Raw genomic sequence first — 20,416 nt, forward strand, 5'->3', positions numbered from 1 at the left:
GTTTACTACGTATTTGCAATGGAGCAATTGAAAACTGAATGATATTATTATTACTACATGTGACCCGTTCTTTTTAAGTCATAGTCAACAGGCTTTGCACTTGACTGTGAAAAAATACAAATTATAAATAAACTTAAATGGCAACTGAAGTATGTTGTAAGAATATCTAGGATGTACGGCACTGGAGTTGGAGTCATTAGCATACCTATTACCAAAAATAAATGAAATGATGGAGAGAAATAGCAGGCATTTTCAGATCACATTCTAGCTACTCCTCAACTGCTAAAACAGTCACTGAAATGGTCACTGCGGCTTGCAACACTTGTGGTTCCCTTGAGACCACTCTCACTTGTTATTTCAGATGACATCCATGCTTAAAAATCTGATAACTTGGGAACTGTACAGTGTCATCACTTGGCATCAGAAGACAGGTAATAAGCAAGAGTCTCAAGGCAACAACATTAATTTTTAACATAAAGTAGAACTGTGGAAGCTCTGAAGATACAAGAAATACATAATGTGTTTCTTTTTCAAGAGTATTTAAAATTTAATGCTTGCTTCAGCTACTGACATAGAATCACAACCCTCCTCCATGCAAGTATCTGTTTAGGACTTACCGTTACTCCAAAGAAGTTGGTTTCATTCATAGCATCCAGAAAAATTTTGCCAAGTTTGTGATTCGTGTAGTTAAAATCTTCAATTTTTTGGTGCTTGTTGGTGGCGTTCAGATACTTCATTGCCCGCTGCAGGGTCTTGGCAATCACCCATATTCCATCATACGCATAACCATGAAATTTGCTGGATTGCCCATCACCGCGCTTAGCATTGTATTCCCTTTCATATTGCTGTGGAGTCTGCAGAGGAGAAAAACTTCAGGTTTACTCCAATACTTAACGTTTTACAGAGTTGCATCCTAACCTACACCTCGAACTGCACCCTCCAATTTAAAGACATGCATGACTAATACAGAAACGGTTGCCAAAACAAAAATTAAAAAAGAAACTATAATTCCAAAAACAAATGCTACCTGACTTAGATTGATGGTGAGACTGGGAGGGAGACCTAGGAGACAGGCTGAAAAGCAGTTGTTCTGCTTCTCTGTATGAAGGACAACTTTCTCGGGGGTTTTTTGGTTTGGTACAAACGGCTTCAGTTCAAACAAAGGTACCAGCATACTGGTCAGACATAATACCAGACAAAGAGGAAGTCTCTATCCCTGCAAATGAATGATCTGATTACACTTTATAGAATAATGCAAATCAAATAACCTTCACTTGAGCAACTATTTGCTTAATATGAAATTAGCTGAGTGGCAATTTGTCTGTGTTTTACTATGCTCTTTGTGGTGTGCTATCTTATGATGAGTTGCCTTTTCGTGAAGTTGCCTTGCATGCTCACTCAGCAAGGCATGAAAGAGAGATGAAAAAAAGATGAAAAGCAGCAAAACCAGGGACGTTTATTCGTTGGCCAGAGCTTGCATGAATTTGTTCTGTGATAAAATGTTATGTACTTTAAATATGTGGAAATACCACATATTTACATATTTAAAATAACCCCTGCCTACCTCCCCCACAGTTCTGAGACACAAAAATCAGCAATGAAATTAAACATTTTCAGGATTAGGTTTAAACATAAAAGTTTGCTGTTTCTGCACTCAACAATTTAACCCGACATGACACAGCACATGATGCTGCTGACTGCAATTCCAGCTTTACTGTACATTTAACTTGTAATGTTCATACCAGGGAAAGAGAACAGATTTGAGGCAAGGGACTTTACTGCTTCCTTACCCTGTAGAGAATTGGAATTTATTTCCAAATATTTTAAAATTGCAAACCAGTGGAAGGATGAGACTAACCATGATGACTGCCAGCTCTCTATGTAGAGGAACCCTTTAGCTTCACCTCCCTCCTCGGTGCTTTGCTGTGTCAAGACACTTCTGAGACAACTGATGGTGTAATAAAATAGATGAAGGAAAAATACTAACCCTTCCTGAGATGGTCTTTGTCACTTTTGAGCTGAGAGGCTCAAAATCCACTCCAATATAACCTTCCATGGCTGCAAGAAGATTTTTGCTGAGACATTGTGAGGAATTAATCCAGGATTCCCACCAAAGGTTTTCATACCACCCTGGAATAATCCATTGATATTTGCTGCCATACATTTCTTCATCATAAGCCTACAAAGAAAGAAAAATAGAAAAGCTAATAGATATTGTAATAGACATATTGAACATAAAAGTAATTGCTTTCTTTTCACATTTTTTCCATTATTAATGAAGTTAATAGTTTAGAATAATTAGTAGCTCATAATTAAGACTCCTTTCTTTAAAAGTCCCGTCTTTAAAATTCAGGCCATTAGAAGAGAATTTACTAAAACCTATTTTTCTTTTAATAGAACATTTTTTCCGAAACAGAAAAATAAAATATTGGATTCTAGAACAAGGGGAGATAAAGAGGAACACTGGCAGAAGACACAGCGTTTGCACAGAAAATTCTCCCTAACACAACTATTACATGAGTGGTGGGACCACCATGCTACCACGTTTAAACTAAGTTGTTATCATCCTAATACCATCCTATGATACCATGAAACAGGATAAGTTTAATTAAGAAAACTTGGATCCTAGGCAGCATCAAATCACAATGTTGCAAATATGAACTAAGTGACTGCTAAAACAGAGACCACAGGCAGCATGCATCAACAGTAAATCGATAAAGCAAGCAAATCTCAGTGATTTCTTCTTTTTAAGAAAGAAATTTCTACAGGTGGAATTCCGTATTATTTGAATACTGAATACAGCCTGCTCTGCTCCAAGATACTGAGATGCTGGTTATCTCTTTTCAATACGTAGCAGATACATACAACAGGAAACAGAAATGCTTTATTAGTCAGGCACATATGCTGTTGGGCCTAGGAGCTGATATATTCACAACAGATAGTGTATTCCATTGCAAGGAGTGTTCTAGGATAAAATCGGTAAATTTTATCTCTGATGTTTCTCTCACTGTCTTGTAACTAGATATTTTTCTTTTGACATTTCAGTCAGACTCCATTTCAAAACAGCAGGTTTCATGCTTCTTTGGCTCCTAATATAAGCAATACTGGAGATACAAGACATAAGATAAAAATTCCCATTTTTAGAAATACGTGGTGCAGCCTTAGAGCTCTTAACTGGAAAACTGCTACATCTTCACAGAAAATGTTACAGAAGGAGGAAAATGTGAGAATGCAAACAGGACATATTAGTCATTCAGAACACAACCATTCTGAAAAGTATCCCAAAAGTCACACCAGAAACCTACCAGATAAATAAAGATGAATGGCAAAAAATGTGAAATAGGGCAGCCACCTAAATACATTAATACCCAAATTAAAATTGGGCTTTAAATCTGTGAAGGCTATTATACCTGAAGGCTATATATAGGCCAACACAGTTCATAAATGTATTGTGCACAAAGCAGATTTGTTTGACCCCTGGTTGCAGGAGCTTTTGTTCAGCCAAAATCAAATTTCATGCATTTGTATACAACGTTGCTTGAAAGTGCTCCTGTCTGAAACCCAGTGCCTTGCGTCTCATATCTTACTTATTTCACAATCCACATAAATTGTCTCTCTCTCGCTCATTAATTCTACCCTTGCAGAAATCCATCTGCTTTTGCCCTCCTGCCCATCTCCACTCCTGCTATGATGACATTGCATCCCAGGTCCACTTGCGAGTAAAACAGCAGTCCCATCTTGCAATACCTCCTGATGTCTAAAAGAGTTTCCATTACACAATTAGGTCATTCAAGACCTTTCATTGGTATAGTGTCTTTTATCTGACAGTTTTCAAATCACTGAGGACACAAGTTGACACAAAATAGTGCTTTCAGAGAAGGACAATCTTCTGTAGCTTCCTTTGCTCTATAAAGTATCAAATCATGTGTTGCAAGAAAGTATTGGCTGTGAACTTTTCTGAAATTGGAGCTATTGGAAATTTTCAGTTTCTATAAGCACCTGAGCCTGTTTCCTGAACAATCTCTAAACGTCCTGGGATACGGGCTGAAAATGGAAAGTTTCAAAATAGCCAGGAATTCCATACTGGTAACAAGGGATCATTCCCAAAAAGGCTGGACTGAAACTTGCACATTCTTGCAAGAATTAGTTTTAAAAAAACAACAAACACTTAAGAGCTGGCAGCTCTTCATTCGAGATATGGTGAAATGATAGGATCTGAAGGGTTGTCTGGGGAAGACAAAAGAAGGAGTCAAATCATCTCCTCCAAAGCGGAGCACCATGACCATGTAGTCATTTTTCTAGTGACAGCACAGTTGTTAGTGTTCAGGCATTTCAGTGTGCCAGAAGACTTATTTCGAAATAATGCTTTTTGCCGCCATTTCCTCCCTGTTGATTCTGCTAAATGGAGATGACCTTGATGCCTAAAAGGTATATTTCCTTGAAATATGTAGATCTTTCTTGAATTGTTTGAATGCCCACAGACCACTTCTTAACAGGTTATAGCTTCTAAAAGGAAGATTTGTTGGCACACAAGAGCAAGGCAAAGAAGGTTAACAAATGCTTTGTACCATTAGAACAGTCATATGTCTTCCCTAATCTTTCCCACATGTCCTACCTAGGCTGAAAAGCCCTGAGTTGCTGTCAAGCAGCCAGGAAACCATCCTGGACATTTTTTGCCCTTGTGAGACTGATTTTTTTTTTTTTTTTTTTAACTTTTCATTCTGGTTTGTATCCATAAAGAGATGCTTATTTACAGCAAAGAAATTTCTGTAAGAGATATTTCTAAGTGTAGTAAACAATTACTGGCAGTTTGTTTAAAAGGGCCTGAAAAACCCTATCCCCACTGAATTTCCATTATGGTTCCATCATGTCAGCATGGACACATCCTATAGCCCACCCCTACAAGAATGCCTGTAAACTTCTGAATTGCAATGAACCTCCATCTGTCATTAGAAACCAACAGTGCCTTTAATTCCAAAACAGAGACTCAGTCATAAAGCTTTATCAGCTCAAGGAGAATAGGGTCCATTCCTTTCATATCAACTGTGTTGATTAAGTCTGGCTTTATTTATTATTAAATGTTTAGTAAAAGAGCCACCTAAATCTCATGCAGTGACCTATGCATAATAGTCATCTTCTTTAATTGTCTTCAGACAGATAATTGTTCTCAGCTATGTCAGTCTTGATGTGTGCATAGTTATGCTGCTTTATCTCTATGGCTTCAAGATAATTTGTTGGAAAATTTCCCACTAACAATCTTTTTTAAATAAAATTTTCTGCAGAACTGACGTTGTCTTGGGAAGTTGCAATTTCATGTTAATTCAATTTCAAATGAAAAATGATGTCTATCCAGCACAGTTGACCATTTTGATCGTTGAAGTGTTAAGTTTCGACCAAAATACCCTAATTTCTATGCATGAAAAATATCATATTCATCCCACTGAGCTGAAAACATTAGAAAGCTAAGATTTCCCATAGAATTATAATTGCTAAGTGTTTTTGACACTAGTGTTAAATGAATACTTAAGCTTATTTAAATCATTGTAGGAAACATCTCCTAACATTCACTTTGTCTTGAATTAGCCCTGTCACCTTTTTAAAGTTTGGTACTGAATTAGACTGACTTTTAGTCCATTTATCTTTGAGTTATGTGCCCTGCATCTTTTGTGTGTGTGTGTTCTGGGGGGAGGGGGAAGAAATAGCCAGGCAAAATGAAAATGAGCATACTGTGTCCAAAGAAGAGCAATGAAGCTGGTGAAGGGTCCGGAGCACAAATCTGATGAGGAGCGGCTGAGGGAACTGGGGTTGTTTAGTCTGGAGAAAGGGCGGCTGAGGGGAGACATTGCTCCCTACAACTGCCTGAAAGGAGGTTGTAGCAAGATGGGTGTTAATCTCTTCTTCCAAGTAACAAGTGACAAACAAGAAAAAATGGCTTCAAATTGTGCCAGGGGAGGTTTAGATTGAATATTAGGAAAAATTTCTTCACCAAAAGGGTTCTTGGGCATTGGAACATGCTGCCCAGGGAAGTGGTTGAGTCACCACCCCTGGAGGTATTTAAAAGACTTGTAGATGTGGCACTTAGGGACATGGTTTAATGGTGGACTTGGCAGTGTTAGGTTAATAGTTGGACTCGATGATCTTAAAGGTCTTTTCTAACCTGAATTATTCTATGATTCCGTATAAACTCTGATGGATATCCTGAGGACACCTCACAGCACATGATTGTTGAATCCAGACAGAAAATTGAGGAAGACTTTAAAGATTTTCCCACCTACATAAATCATTAGCAAATAAAATTCTGGTTATAACCACAATCAGAAGAAAACAAAAATAATCTTGCAGTAGTACAACAGCACCTTCTGTTAACAAACTCAAAGCCTTTCTCTGGCTGATTTCAGACACCCTGCTAGATATAATGGAATCACAAGTAAAACCTGTCTGAAGATACCTGGAGAAGTGGGTTAAAAAACTTGGCATATCTAAATTATTGTACTCTTAGACACATAGCTGTAGGAGTGCATGAGTCAACAATACATTTTATGACTAATAGCAAGATTACTGACATATTGTAGTGCATTAATATATAAATGACCTACTTTGAACTGCCCTCCTTTGCATTCAGTCTCCTGCTGAAACTCTCATATACATACATTTATACAAGCCTAAACACATGATCTCTCAGATTTCTCCAGGCTCCAGAAAAATCCACCTTACTATTTTTGACACTAATGTACTTTTGAAGCAGCCCTCACCCTTCAAACCTTTCTGAGTTACACACACTTCCCATGTTAGTACTAAACCATTGCCACAGAAAGCTCCAGTGGGCGTCCATGTGAGAGAGACATCTCACATCCAAAACCCTTCAGACCAGAGTGGTGCAGACAAGAGGACACCCTGCCCCTCCAAGGACTTCTTCAGTGCCCTCAAATGCACACAGATTTGGAAAATAATTGTAAAGGAAGGCAACTAGATACGTAAGTAAAGCCAATCTCTTGTCTAATGTTCGGCTGGAAGAAAGTTCCGATTGGGACCCCTCAGCTGGGGAAATGCAGCCCAACCGCAAGAGATCAGAGGAGGAGCTGGGCTGCGGAAGGACAATTCTTTCTTCCAGGAATGGAAAAATGGGAGATTATCTTTGTCAATCCAATTTAAATGCTGGAACAAAAAGATCTATATGCAAAGACCTATCACAGATGAGAAGAATGAAAAAGAAAATAATACTTTCCTTTTCCGTTTGGATGCAAACAGATTTTGTTCCTTCCAAATATATTCTACAATCTCCTTTCCAAATTTTGCCAGCAACTAGGACAGCTGCTGAGTATGAGCCAACATGTGTCTGAGGCACATGTAGCGCTCAGATTTTGAACTTCTGCCTTTCCCTTCTTTGCTTGGATAGGCAACTGTCTCTAAGTGAACACTAAAGAACAACCTCTGAAATTTAGATGCCATCATTATTGCTTTTCCATTATATTTATTGTGTTCTTGGCTCATACAGGATTAATCTGGTTATTTAGACTAAGAATTCGATGCCAGTACAAAATTTAGGCCACTAAAATCTGCCTGTTTGGGATTTTTTTAATTTTTTTTTTTAGGTACAAATAAAGAGCTACATTTTAATCCTGCTACTTTCAATGGCAATCACGCTATGCACGTTTGCAGGACATTCACACACAAACAAATAGTGAGGATAGAGAATTTTATGTATGCTGGTCTTACTGTATTTCTTTTAATTCAAAACATTTTTTTTTTTTACAAAACATGTAAAACATGTAAAACGTACAGCAGTCAGAAGTGAATGACAACTGTACAATTAGCAACATTTTGAGTAGCAGAAACTATTTAAGGTTGCTTAGTTAGCATGTATAGGAAGAGCTTGAATTTCTTACTCTTTCAAAGCGAAGCATGCAAAACCATATAATGCAGACATTACCACCAGAACACAACTTCTGGACAAGATTCAGATCTTACAGTTTTCTGTATCTGCTGCTAAATATACAAGTGTTCCACTGGATCTGACATGAAGAGAAATGCTCAAGCTCGATTTGGCATATAATTCCACTACAGGAAAGCAGTAAGAAGAAGCTAACCATGCACTCCATGCCTAAATTCCACTTCAGTCAAGTACAAAGTATTTTATTGAAACAGAAATGCAGCTAAGCATGTGCAATCTCTCTTTAGGATATAAATCTTGACATAACTGAACCCCATGAGGAAATGCTCATGCTCGAATTACTTTATATTCAAATGTAACACATTCTTTATTCTGATACGCAATTAAATATATTTACTTACACAGCAGAAAACTTTCACAGCCATTTCCTCATCAAACTGGCCAAGGATTATTCGAACATCATTACCCTGCAGATTGAATAAAATACATGGCAGTTAAACACAGTCACAGCCTTTCCAGAAACCACTTCAGTTGGCCATTCAAATTGTGTAGAGAGTTAGCACAAATTACAGCTGCAGACAGCAAAATTAAATCAGAACTACTCCATTTTTCTATACCTTTAAAAAATTGAAATACTGCAAGAGAAAGCAGCTGAGGTGTTTGAAGAAAATTATTAAGCAGTAGCACTAACAAGAATAAAACTGTTTATCTTGTCAAATATTACTACTCAATAACACTAAAATATCAAATATTATTTTGATACTTTGCAAGATTTATTTTAAAATCTTGCATGTTAAACCCAGCTGAAAATATGTTTTTCACTGCTTACATGACCTAATGCTGTAAAGTTGAGAGACTGAAGATTTGTAAGTGAAATAAAATGCCTTGATATTATGCCCACTTTAGTAATTTTTAAAGGTTTTACTCGTACAACATCTTCTCTACAGTCACCATAACACATTGTCAATCCCTCCTCTCCTCCTCCCTCCCACCTCCACACATTAAAAAAGTCATCACACTTCAAGCATCTATGACTGAAGTCAGCAGAGATCATTTTACTTTCATACTTAGAAATATATTCAGAAAATATTCCTAAACTCAGGAGCATATGCAAGAAAATATTTCTTAAGGACCAGCGTTAACAGTTTTCTCCTGTGAAAAATTGCTGCTAACATCTATATAACGTAGAACAGACAGCTGCTTATGACTTAATATTACCTTTTATATCACAAAAAGCCGAGTTCTCACAAAAGCTTGAGCAAATCTGATTTTTCATTTCTTTTATAAAACACTTGGTTAGAATTACTAACAGCTCTTTGCCTCTCCAAGGAAAAAAGAAACAGATAATTCAGTGTGAATTTCAGTAGCAAAAAAAAGTAAAATTCAGTTTTAATTAAATCAATTTATCAAAAATTTTCAGTTCAGGTAATTTCAATGTTTATTTCCTGTTCACCAGAAAATATTGTGATGGACAGAGCAAAAAGATACTAGAATGCTTCTGCAATTAAATGCATGAAATTAGTATCACTCAGCATGGATAAGTCACAAGAACATAATATGCTTTGCTCATTCTGAAGCTGTCCATTTTCAGGAAATATGCTTGTCTTTGTTTTTATATTTAGTTGCAGATTGATAAAGTTATGTAAATCTTACTGAAGTAGATTAGATTCTTTTTAAATAAATCTAACAGGTCACATAAAAATAAAGAAACAAATTACACAAACTACAGCAATGGTATTACAGTTTTTGTAAGGACAACAAATAGATTTTAGAAATTATGCAGCAAAAATCCCTCTCACCTATTATTTCTGTTTTTCACATCTTAAAATAATTTTGGTCACTCTTGGAACTCCGGCTCTGAATCACTTGACCTCTCTGAATATAAAACTTCAGATGTAATATTTGAAAAAAGAGTAGCAAAGTTTTGTTAAAAAATAAAATGGCACAGCACATAATTATTAAACTCATTTTTTAATGAATTCCTTTTAATTTTATAACATGATAAGAACCAATTAAAAAACAACAACAACAAAAAAAAAACAACAAAAAACCCACCAGAAGATGTGTGGCCTCATAGTTTATGAGCAGTAGAGACTGTAGGCAGGGTATAGAGAATAAGGCCTGCTGGCTGTGCAACAGCTGTAAGTGTCTGTGGTGTGTGGTTCCATGCCTTAGGATGTTGTTTCCAACCGATTATCACAAAACCCAGAGTACATTTCCCACAATGACCCTTCTTGTACTGTAAAGCACTACAAGAAGTGTAGTGCATCTCAATATCGGACTAAGGATTTCAGGGAAGTTGAATTTTCTGTCAGGCAGGAATCTCCACTTCCAGGATGGGCCAAGATTCCAATGCCAGATCAGGAAATCTCCGAAGTGTGAGAACCATATCCAAACCAAGTTCTTGAAAATCCCTGATGCTCAACTAGAAAGCTTCACTAAACAAGTTTCAAAGGTCAGCTATGGCTCTAGAACTTGATGATCCCTGATGTTCTGCCATCCTTTGGATGTATGATCAAGCCAAGACACAATACTCAAATGTTCTTTTGCCTAAATTATTGAGCTTCCATGTTAACACATAAATTACTGGGTTTGAAGCACTCACTACAAGTAAGGAGGACACTAACATGTCTCTATTAATTAAAAGATTTGGATGGTATCCAACCACAAACTGACGAAGAAGATCAAAAGAAATGTTCTGTTACCCCCGTTAAAGAATCAGTCAGTCATGAGTCCTCCATTTCAAGTATTGTGTCATTGAAGACTACAGCGAATGAAAGTTAAATTCTGATTTTTTCCCAAAGACTCAATAACCTTAATAATATTCTTTTCCATGTCTTTTTATGTGCAATATGCTAAAAAAAGGAGGTTCTCTGGCAGAAATATGAATCCCCAGTTCTCCCCTACATTTTTCCAAGTATTAACCCTTTGAGGTGTGGCAAAAAATCACAATTCACTTATGCTCAATACTGGCCAGAGATAGAGCCAAGAAGATAAAGCTGAGAGTCCATAAATAAAGTGACTGGAAGTAGGATCCAGTGAGACAAAAAAGGGCACATGGGAATGATAGACAGCTCCCATAAGGAATTTAGGTAATAAGTACTTACACTTTTTAGGCAAAGATGGAGCAAAGACCTGGGGAAGTAGCAGTAGGTTTGATACCGTTATTGAATAAGGAGTTTGGGAGGGACAATTAGTACTTTTCATGAGTATGGCAAAGTAATAAACTTGACAAATAATTACTGTTAGGAAAAATGCAATCTCAGAAAGTAAATCCAGAAGAAAATGGAACTACAGGCTAGACAAAGGTATTCAGAGGGAGATAAGAAATCAGAGAAGCAGCACAGCACTGAGTAAGCAAGGAACTTCAGACTGGGATGAAGATCCAGAATTAGACAGGGATGTTGCTGGGTTCAGTGGAGAGCAAGGGATCACAGAGTCAAGCTGACAGTAAATATATGCCTGAGTATCTTTTTCTTTGTCCAGCTTCATAAAGTTCCATCATAAGGAACATAATATATAGTTCTAGTTGGTTAGATTTTATCATAAAAGATTCCTCCTGTTTATAACCACACAGATATCAACACAATGCAGTGAGATGCTGTGCATGTAAGCAAAGAGTTGTATGTTAGAACACATGCAGAAGGAATTAATTTAAGGAAGTCCATACAACAACTTTTCCTCTTCCATGCATAACATTTTTCCTTTGCGCAATGACACAATGTTCAGTAAGTCTCTATCTCCCCAACTCCGCTTTTTGCACCCCCTTCCATGTTTTTCCCAAATTTGTTCCTGAAGAATTGCATTTAATACAGTAAACAGGCTTAGATCCGTTTGATGCCAGGCTTGGGTCTGCTGGCTCTGTCCTGCATAAAAAACACTGACATCTCAAATTCATTCAACTGGACACAGCTCAAATCCCTTGCAGAGATTTCATCTGGATGGACAATGAAGTCTGCACTGAAGTTTATCAGAGCCGGATTCATGTCAGCACTTGTGGGTCAGGGTATACGTCCATATTATAGTCTCATGCAAAGAGATACATCAGATACTTCCTGGGACAAAATTTTTTCCTCCCTTCAATCACTGACTATCAACCAGTATGATTTCCTCATGGGACCGATGCAAGTTAACACAGTGTAACTCTCTTGTAGGGATCAAAGTCACCCACTGGATCCCAGCAAGTGTCAAGTACTCTTCCTTTCTCACAGAGCTGTAAATTGCTTGCATAGAGCCAAAGCGTATTTGACAGAAGAGTTTTTAATTCATGGAACTAGGCAGGTGATCTATGAGATGATTAAAAACATCCCAGGGGGAAGGCAACTCCCAAAAACTGCACTTAGATAAAAAGACCGATGTTTAGCCCATTTGCCAGATGGTGAGCTGTCATATTTACTCTTTTCAGAGATTAGAGTAGCAATATCAGCATTTAAGCTTTGCCCCTCGGTAAGCAATACGTATGTTCACACATGGACTAAACTTCAAACAAGAAATGAAGAACAGTTACATTTCATTTACCCACAGTTGTGGCAGACTGTCCATTAAAACATGTTTTATAAATGAAGACTATAGCCTCAAAAATGAATTATTCTCTTTCTCTCTTCTTTCTTTCTTATAGGTGAGGATATTATTCATCCCCTAAAGTGCCTTTGGTACTACTGGCAGCTGAGTAATATAAACCCTGAAGACAGTGAAGATCAAAACATCTAAGATGCTCCACTGAGGGATGAAGAACAACTTCTCCCCTCCACTGCCGTTTCTAAAAGCCTCAGATATGAGGCACTCTTTAGCCTTTTCAGAGTTTTTGAGTGATACGCATTATGCTGGAATAGGCAGCTATTTTTTTTCAGCCTGCAGAGCTTTCCTTCTGTGATCAGATTTTAATCTGTCTCATTTCTAATGAATAACACCACAATGTTGTATTATACAGCTTTCCAGAGAAGGATTGCTACAATATCTCATCTGCCAGGAAAAGTCAATGTCTTGGCAGGCTCTTTATGAAATATCTAAATTGAATAGCTCAGATACTTTGTCTTATTCTCTGCCATGTATCTGACCATCAAGACATTATCAGTAAATCTACTCAAACCTGGGTAACTTCGTCAGTGAGGTATCCATACGTTCTGCCTTCTATAATGACTGGATGTCCACTTGAAGAACTATTAGACAAGCCTCTGACCTAAGCGATGGAACCACTGATGAAGGTGAACTAAAGGATGTCAGCTCCCACCCTCATAACATGCTGTCAAAGCTTGCTGATGTCTGTGCTAGTGTGCATGTCACTCACCTAGATTGAGGCTGCATCCAAACTTGTTCATGGCCCCAAATTCTAAAAGTTAATTAACTTCACTCTTTAGAATGAGGGATCATGTTGGGTCACTATCCAAAACACCTACTGTATTTGTGAAATCAGATGGAAACTGAATTTCATTGAATTGGAATTTATGTGTTGCAATTTTTTTGTCCTATGTGCAAGATACAAGAAAGTTGGAAACAGAAGCGTTACTGCTCATACAATTTGCCTACGCGTGCTTAGAATTTTTAAACATTTAAGTTGATGTACAAATGCATATCCTCCAACATGCCTTTCTATGAACACAAAAATGAGTTTTAAAGATAGCCTTAAGCCTGAATTTACTTTACAACTGTGATTCAAAGAGGCTGGAGTGAATGCAGTAAAAATTAAAGCTTTGCTGGGAAAAATATGAAACATAAATTTCTGCTGACCATATCAGATATTTCTATTTTGTGTTGCATAATCATTGGCTTCATTAATTTAAACTGTATTTACAAAAATAAAATATATTTAATGTCTGTTTGAATCAAAAGTACAGTAAGCAGATGCCAGTTTACCCATATTAGGTTTACATCTTGAAGGAAATAACAAACAATTTTAGAATTGGATAGCTAAGTTGTGCATGACGTGCACCTAAAGACAAGTAACCTTAAATTGCTGTCAAGAATAAGTGATTGGCTAGATATTTGCTTACTTATTCTTGTAGTAATTTGTTTTGAAGAAAAGACCAAGCAATAACTTTAATATATTGTTTTTTAGGGTCTTCTGGTCTCCCTGTTCTATATTGTTGATATACAGGAAGGCTAGAATCTCATTGCTTCTTCTAACCTTCAGCCTAAATATACATGCTTATATGCATTTCTTCTTATTACATCATCCATTGGTTTAGATAGCTCTGCCTTCAGAATTGTTGTTTTTCTGATGCCAGGGGTTAAAGACCTTGTCAAAAATACGGACTCTACTGATAGTACACACTGGAGTCGTTTCAAGCCCAAACAGGAAATGCAAACTGGCTTAGACTGGACAGACATAAATGGCTTCCCATGAACATAGTCTTTACGTATTTATACTTTAGACATTCAGGCTTGCATCTCTACACTGTGAGAAGAATAAAGCACACTTAGTTTACCACGCTTCAGACCTTTTCCAGTTAGCTCTAGTCATATGGGTCGACATCCTTGCTTAAATTTTATTTTTTTAATAACATTCAATTTGTTAAGTTTTTTTGAACCTGATTTAAAAATCTTAAAGTATTTGCCAGATTGTGGCTTTGATTGTGTGTCATACATATTTGATGCCGCTAATTATTTGATCTTCACCATTTAAAAGTGCTTTCTCTTGCTTTTCCATCATTTTCTCATGTTCATATGCAGTTTAACCTTCATATGTCCCATGTCTACTTTATTGTTGGTTGCACTGTATGGTAATACTAAAATATAGTTTTAATTTTATGAGATGCCAGGAACCTAATAAATCATTATAATAAAAGAAGGATGGTAAATTATTCTGGTATCAAATTTATTTCCCTGTTTTTTCCCCTATGATTCATATGAAATAATGCAGATGATATAAGCAAAGAATTCAATCTAAAATACGTAATGAAGCTAATGGAAAGACGCTCAGTGCTTTTCCTACATGATAATTTACTTTAAAGGGGTTTCAGTTCCAAACCTCAAGAGCTTTCACACATACATCACTAAGACTGGTGCTTTAGGTACAAACTCTGAGCCAGCAACAACTTGCTTTACTTAGCGTTCCTATTGGGAATTATAAAAACACTTACTATATGCATAGGAATTCATTGACTTAAGCAGGACTAGGCCCTGAAATGCCATTTGTTGACCTTATTATGCAATGGAGTATAGTAGTATATCATTCTTATGCAAACTTTGTCTCATTAGCCTTCTTCATAGGAAAAAAAAAATTAAATCAAATGCCATGACATAATCACCACTTTCTCTTTATTCCTCAATCAGCAGCACATACCTTAAGCTTCTTTACACTTGTGCAAGGATCATTGGAGAAACTCTCAGTATCTGAAATCTCGATGTCTTCACCATACAGGACACCAGTCAGATCATTCCTCACCTGTTAGAAGTTGAGAAAAAGGCAAACTAGTAAACTGAGACTCAGGGAGGAGGGAGCAGATGGACTATATTTATCACTGTAATGTCAAGCAACGAGCTCCATGATGATATACGCACACACATTTTTTTTTCCATTTCACCTTAAATCTCATTAAGGCACTATTTTTCTACGAACATAAACTACTATCAATGGGTGTACTACATAAAGTGTTCCTACGTGATGAAACATTCACAGTGGGCTCACACTTCCTATCACGAGGATGGAAAATTCTTGTGTATTTCCAGTGCTGTTAAGACCAAAATCTTTCCTGTAGCCAAAGTGATGTTTGAGGCTGTATAAAGAGGAAAGACTCATCAAGGAAATTCTTACATATTCTCAGTGCTGAATACTGATTTGAAACCACTGTCAGCTGGTCCGAGCATGAACTAGCTTGCATCAGTTAGAGATTGGTAAAGCTTAATGAACTCTGTCCTCCCCATTCCTTAGAACGTGTTATTTTATCACAGGGCAGCAAGTGGTATGGTTTGCTTAAAGGTGACACACGAAACTATGTACAAACAGATTTTTTCACCTGTTTTTTTATAGGGGCAAGATTCTGTCCTCTTTGAGCTGCCTAATAGCACAAAGAAGCCAGAGAACATAAAAAGCAATCTGGTTTAGAGACTTAGGTTTTTTTTCCATATAACTACTTCAAGGTTTTCTGTCTTAATCACTGCCAGTTTTCCTCCAGCCACATGACTGCAAGAAGTTTCACATTAGTATTCCTAATAAATGAGCAAAAATAATGAGCTGGACATAGTGTGGTTACAGACTGAAATGAAGAGAATAGCACTCCAATTTTAATTTAATAAAATTATGATCACATTCATTGCACTGATTTGTCTTTTTTATTTGTTTGTTGTAAGAGAAATAGGAGAAGCAAATCACAGTTTAAAACAGGTATCTCAAATGCAAATACAGGAAATACAATACACAGAAGAGAAACAGGAAAATTTAGAAGTCTATAAATTGTATACAGATTCTTTCCAATGACCCTCTGTATGAGTCATTGGAATTACATATTTTAAGTCTCCCTAAGTCTCTTTTTCCTTGACCTCCTTTGAAAGATAAGCACAGTCCACTCAAAAAAATCTGAAAATATTTGCTATACAGTGCCATGGTCAAGTAAAGAAGATGGTCTCTGTCCTCCAGGAGTGAGAAGTTCTTCATTTGAACTAACTATAAAATTCATATAATGAGAAGGCATTTCGTCCATGCAAAAATAAGACCTAGATATTGCTAAATTTCCTCTGCTGAAAGTCTGCCACACTCATGCCTAGGTATACAGTAAAAGCAAGGGGAAGCAATAAGGTATGAAAGGTCACAGGTGAGACTCTGCATTCTGCTGGCAGCTTTACTTTCATGAGAAACCCATCCTTTCAGTAATCCTCCAGCCTTTCTTTAATATACATTTGTGAGCATCCTCCTAATCTATGCGTGTTAGTGGTTCTGTTGGGTATATTTCATGCTTTTATGTTTACCATGCAAGTAAAATATTTTTTTGGTATACTGCTTATCTGGTTTAGATAACAACACAGTTTTTGGTAAAAAAGAGGAACATTAAAACTATCTTTGTACTCCTTTTGCAAATTTCTTCAAGACAAAGAAGCATAATCTGGTTTCTGCAATGTAACAACTGCATTAATTGATCCTCAAACAGCATTCCACCTTTTCGCTGTTTCCTTTAAGCTGGTTTTGCCAAGTTTCTTGGTTGACCAATGAAGTATTTCCTGAAGATCATTACTACACTGGCTGCCTTAATTAATTCTTTCATGGCCTCTGATTCATCTTAATACCCTTTAGCCATGCTTTAAAATTACGAAGATATATTTCTACATTATAACTTTTTACAATGATGAAAACAATTGTACTTACAGGATTTTTTTGTTAAAAAATATTTTATTTTACAGAAGCGACAGTCAGAATGGTCAGTCCACCAAGTTCTGAGTTAAATCCTTCATCCTTTTGTGATGTTATAATCAGTTTTTAAGCATATTCTGCAAAAATGTATTCACTGACAAAAATGATCAGTAGTGACTCCTTTTTCTGCTAGTATCCCAGTAAAATGAACAATTGATATTTTAGCTCCAGCAACACCATTAACTGTTCCTTATGATACAGGTCTTTATCAATACAAAGAAAAATTGCTTTTCTGAAACAAACCATCAGTGGTAACAAAAGAAAATAAGACTCTTCTTGATCATAGTTTAGCTAATGTCCAATATCCTTCTACCTAGTACGGAAGCTCACTAAAATTATCACGTTACTTAGAAAAAATAAAAATTTTCCTTAGCTAGCAGAACTGTACTTTCCAAAGGCATACAACTTGTCATATGCTTCTACCCCAGACTGCCCTACTTTGTTCTATAAAATAAGAAATTTTGCTTTTCTGATATTTTCTTGGTTTTTTACTGAAGCTGTTTCTAGTCATTCTTATAATCTCAGAGAGACTAGATTAACATTACTTAGCTGATCTGTGTAGAAAACAGCTGATTCACCAAATAATGTTTAGTCAAATCAGACCATTATTAACATGAGAAAAATGAAAAAAAATACACATTAAATATTATTAAAATAGACAAAAGCTTATGGATAGGTTTCAGTGGAGGGCTCAAGGCTGACACCTGAATATAAAAATTACACTTCAGACTGTCTACTACGGACTTGCCATGATTCCTTCCCTTCAGAACTTGTTCATGAACTCTGCAATTAAGGTATTCAATTCCATATGAATTTTTTTTCTAAGCAACAATATGAAGGTGTTTCCAAGCAAAACTTCTTTAAATTCAGCCACTGAGAAATTTCGTTGACACCCCTCTTCCCCAACTGCTAGAAGCCAATACTCTGCAGCTTGCAGAGCTCTTAGACTTTTCATTGAACTACTGAATAACCTCCCAAAAGACACACCTTATTAGATTTGGTGCCAGAGAAGTTGGAAACTGTTTCCCTTCACTTCCACAATCAGATATTGGATGCTTTTCAGATGCATCTGTTGTGGAGATTTTGCCAAAAGGGCTTTATTTCCCATTATCACAACAAGATATTAGGAGCTTTATAAGATTTTGCAAGGTTTACTTTGTTTTTCTAGAAGACAATGTTTTTTCTGCCCTTTCAATGCTATGACCACTAGTCTAACACATCTCATCTTGTGCCTGGTCTGGGGGTATTTTCCAGTCTTTGTTTTGTATTTCCATACTTTTTTTTCCCACTATCCTCATGTTCTTTTCTTTATTTCTAAGTCTTCTCACTCACAGAATTGTAACTTGTGGTATTCTTCCATCAGAAATTCTTCAATTCTTTCAAATAAATTTAACTACAGAATCTTCTGATTTGGAATTGGGTCCAATGTCAGAATTTGCCAAGCCTCACTCCAAGTTCTAGAGCTCCCAATTCCTGTAGCAAGTGTTGCTATTTTGGATTATATCTGTGAAACTATTAATACAAAATGCTGCATGTTTTGTTTTACCAGATGCTTGCAGTCCCTGAAAGCGTTACCACCAGTGGTACCAGCAGTTTTAAATCTCAGCAGTAATTGTTTCATTCCACCAACTCTGAGTAAAGAAAATTGTATTCTACACTTCTGCTTCTTTATTGTGTAGAATAGGATAATTTCAACTAGAGGAAACTGCTGTAGAAAGTTGTAACAAAACTGCATTAAGGTCCGGTGGGGATCTGCAGCTCCTAAGTAAATCTTGCACTGATTTATAATACAGAATAATGTAATTCCATGTGGTTGTAGTCCCTTGCTAACAATGTAATGAAGGTGGTAGCTCTATGTCTCTTTATGTAAATTTTGCACACTTTAAAGACACCAATATTCCATTTTCCCAAGCCAGGAATTACCAGACCTGATCAACAACAAAACCTGGGAAATTTCACAAACCACTGCTTAAAGACCATGGTCCTTCACTCACAGAAACAAACAAACAAACAAAAAAACACTGATACACTGCTCTGTGTACAAAGCTAGATTAAATCACTGTTTCATCATACTACATATTTGGTCAACCACTACATATGCAGTCAACTTCATAGATTACTGCTTTGCAAATATGTTTACCCAGGAGCAAGCTCCAAAAAATGAAGGGATTGCATCTTGTGTAAGGGATGCAGTTGAGGAAGAAAAGGATGGCCCTTGAGACACAAGAGAAGATGGGATGCCAAGACCCTTCATTCCACCATAGCTGCTCTGTGATACATCTCATAACCAAAACAAGATTTTAAAATTTGCTGCCATGTCTGGTTGCTTATTTTTCTCTGTGAAATGGATGGCAGCAATACTTTCCTACCTCATAGCTGTTGTATCAAATTCAGTGATGTTTGAGAGGCAAACAAAGTCCCTGACCCTGCACCTGTGAAGGAAGAAATACAGGGGTTTTGAGGAACCAAGAACTTGCATTGCCAAGGAAGAAATTAATGTCTTTAATCTCTAGCAAATTGAGAGAGTAGATAGAATTGACTAAATGGGCTGTGAAAAAAGAAATGAGTCTAGGTGAGACCAAACTGCAACACTCTTATGGTCTGTTTCAGGAAGGATGGGTGTAGATTTAAGGAAAGGAATTAAATATGGGGAGCAGCATGGGACAGCTGCTCCCTCAGGAAGAGGGACACAAGTGCAGTAACACCGGCCCTGGACCAGGGACCTCACCAGCCAGCACCCCAGCAAGGGGAGCAGGACAGGCTTGGAGAAAAGGGCCAGTTTCAGCCATGAGGCTACACCTCCAGTAAAGTTCACAGTGATAAGGCAGGTCCAAGGTAAAGCTGGGAAGTCCATCCACAAGTCTGGGACAGGACTGGGTCTGGTGAGAATAACCAGGGTCAGACAGTCCCATGACTGCTGGGCAGGTCTGTACTGACAAGACAGGTCTGAGAACAAGCCAGGAAATGGGTCCAGACCAACAGGGTCCATGGCAGGCACGGCCGTGATGGAGAGAGTGAGCAGCGCTCCCCCACATTGCCGGGGCAGGGGCTGACGGCGCCAGGCTGAGCTGCAATGGGGTCCTGGCTGTGGTGCAGGACGGCAGCCTCAGGGGGCCAGACAGCAGCAGAAAGGGATTTTGGTGCTCTCAGGGCCCTGACACTGAATTTTGGCTCTTGGCACA

At 37.3% G+C, this 20,416-nt stretch overlaps 1 protein-coding gene across 5 annotated transcripts in view; it reads right to left on the reverse strand.

The window, feature by feature from the left end:
• The window catches only part of GABBR2 (gamma-aminobutyric acid type B receptor subunit 2), a 502,330-nt gene that overhangs the window by 261,504 nt on the left and 220,410 nt on the right, over positions 1 to 20,416 (reverse strand). For all 5 annotated transcript variants that reach the window (XM_080378574.1, XM_080378573.1, XM_080378575.1 and 2 more), the window contains exons 4-7: positions 15,174 to 15,275; positions 8,293 to 8,358; positions 1,988 to 2,179; positions 618 to 854 (exon numbers count right to left, since the gene is read on the reverse strand). In XM_080378574.1, the coding sequence (XP_080234700.1) occupies positions 618 to 854; positions 1,988 to 2,179; positions 8,293 to 8,358; positions 15,174 to 15,275 (597 nt within the window). The remainder of the gene's footprint in view (positions 1 to 617; positions 855 to 1,987; positions 2,180 to 8,292; positions 8,359 to 15,173; positions 15,276 to 20,416) is intronic.

This window comes from Falco punctatus (genome assembly GCF_963210335.1).
Source record: "Falco punctatus genome assembly, chromosome: 3".
Lineage (NCBI taxonomy): Eukaryota > Metazoa > Chordata > Aves > Falconiformes > Falconidae > Falco > Falco punctatus.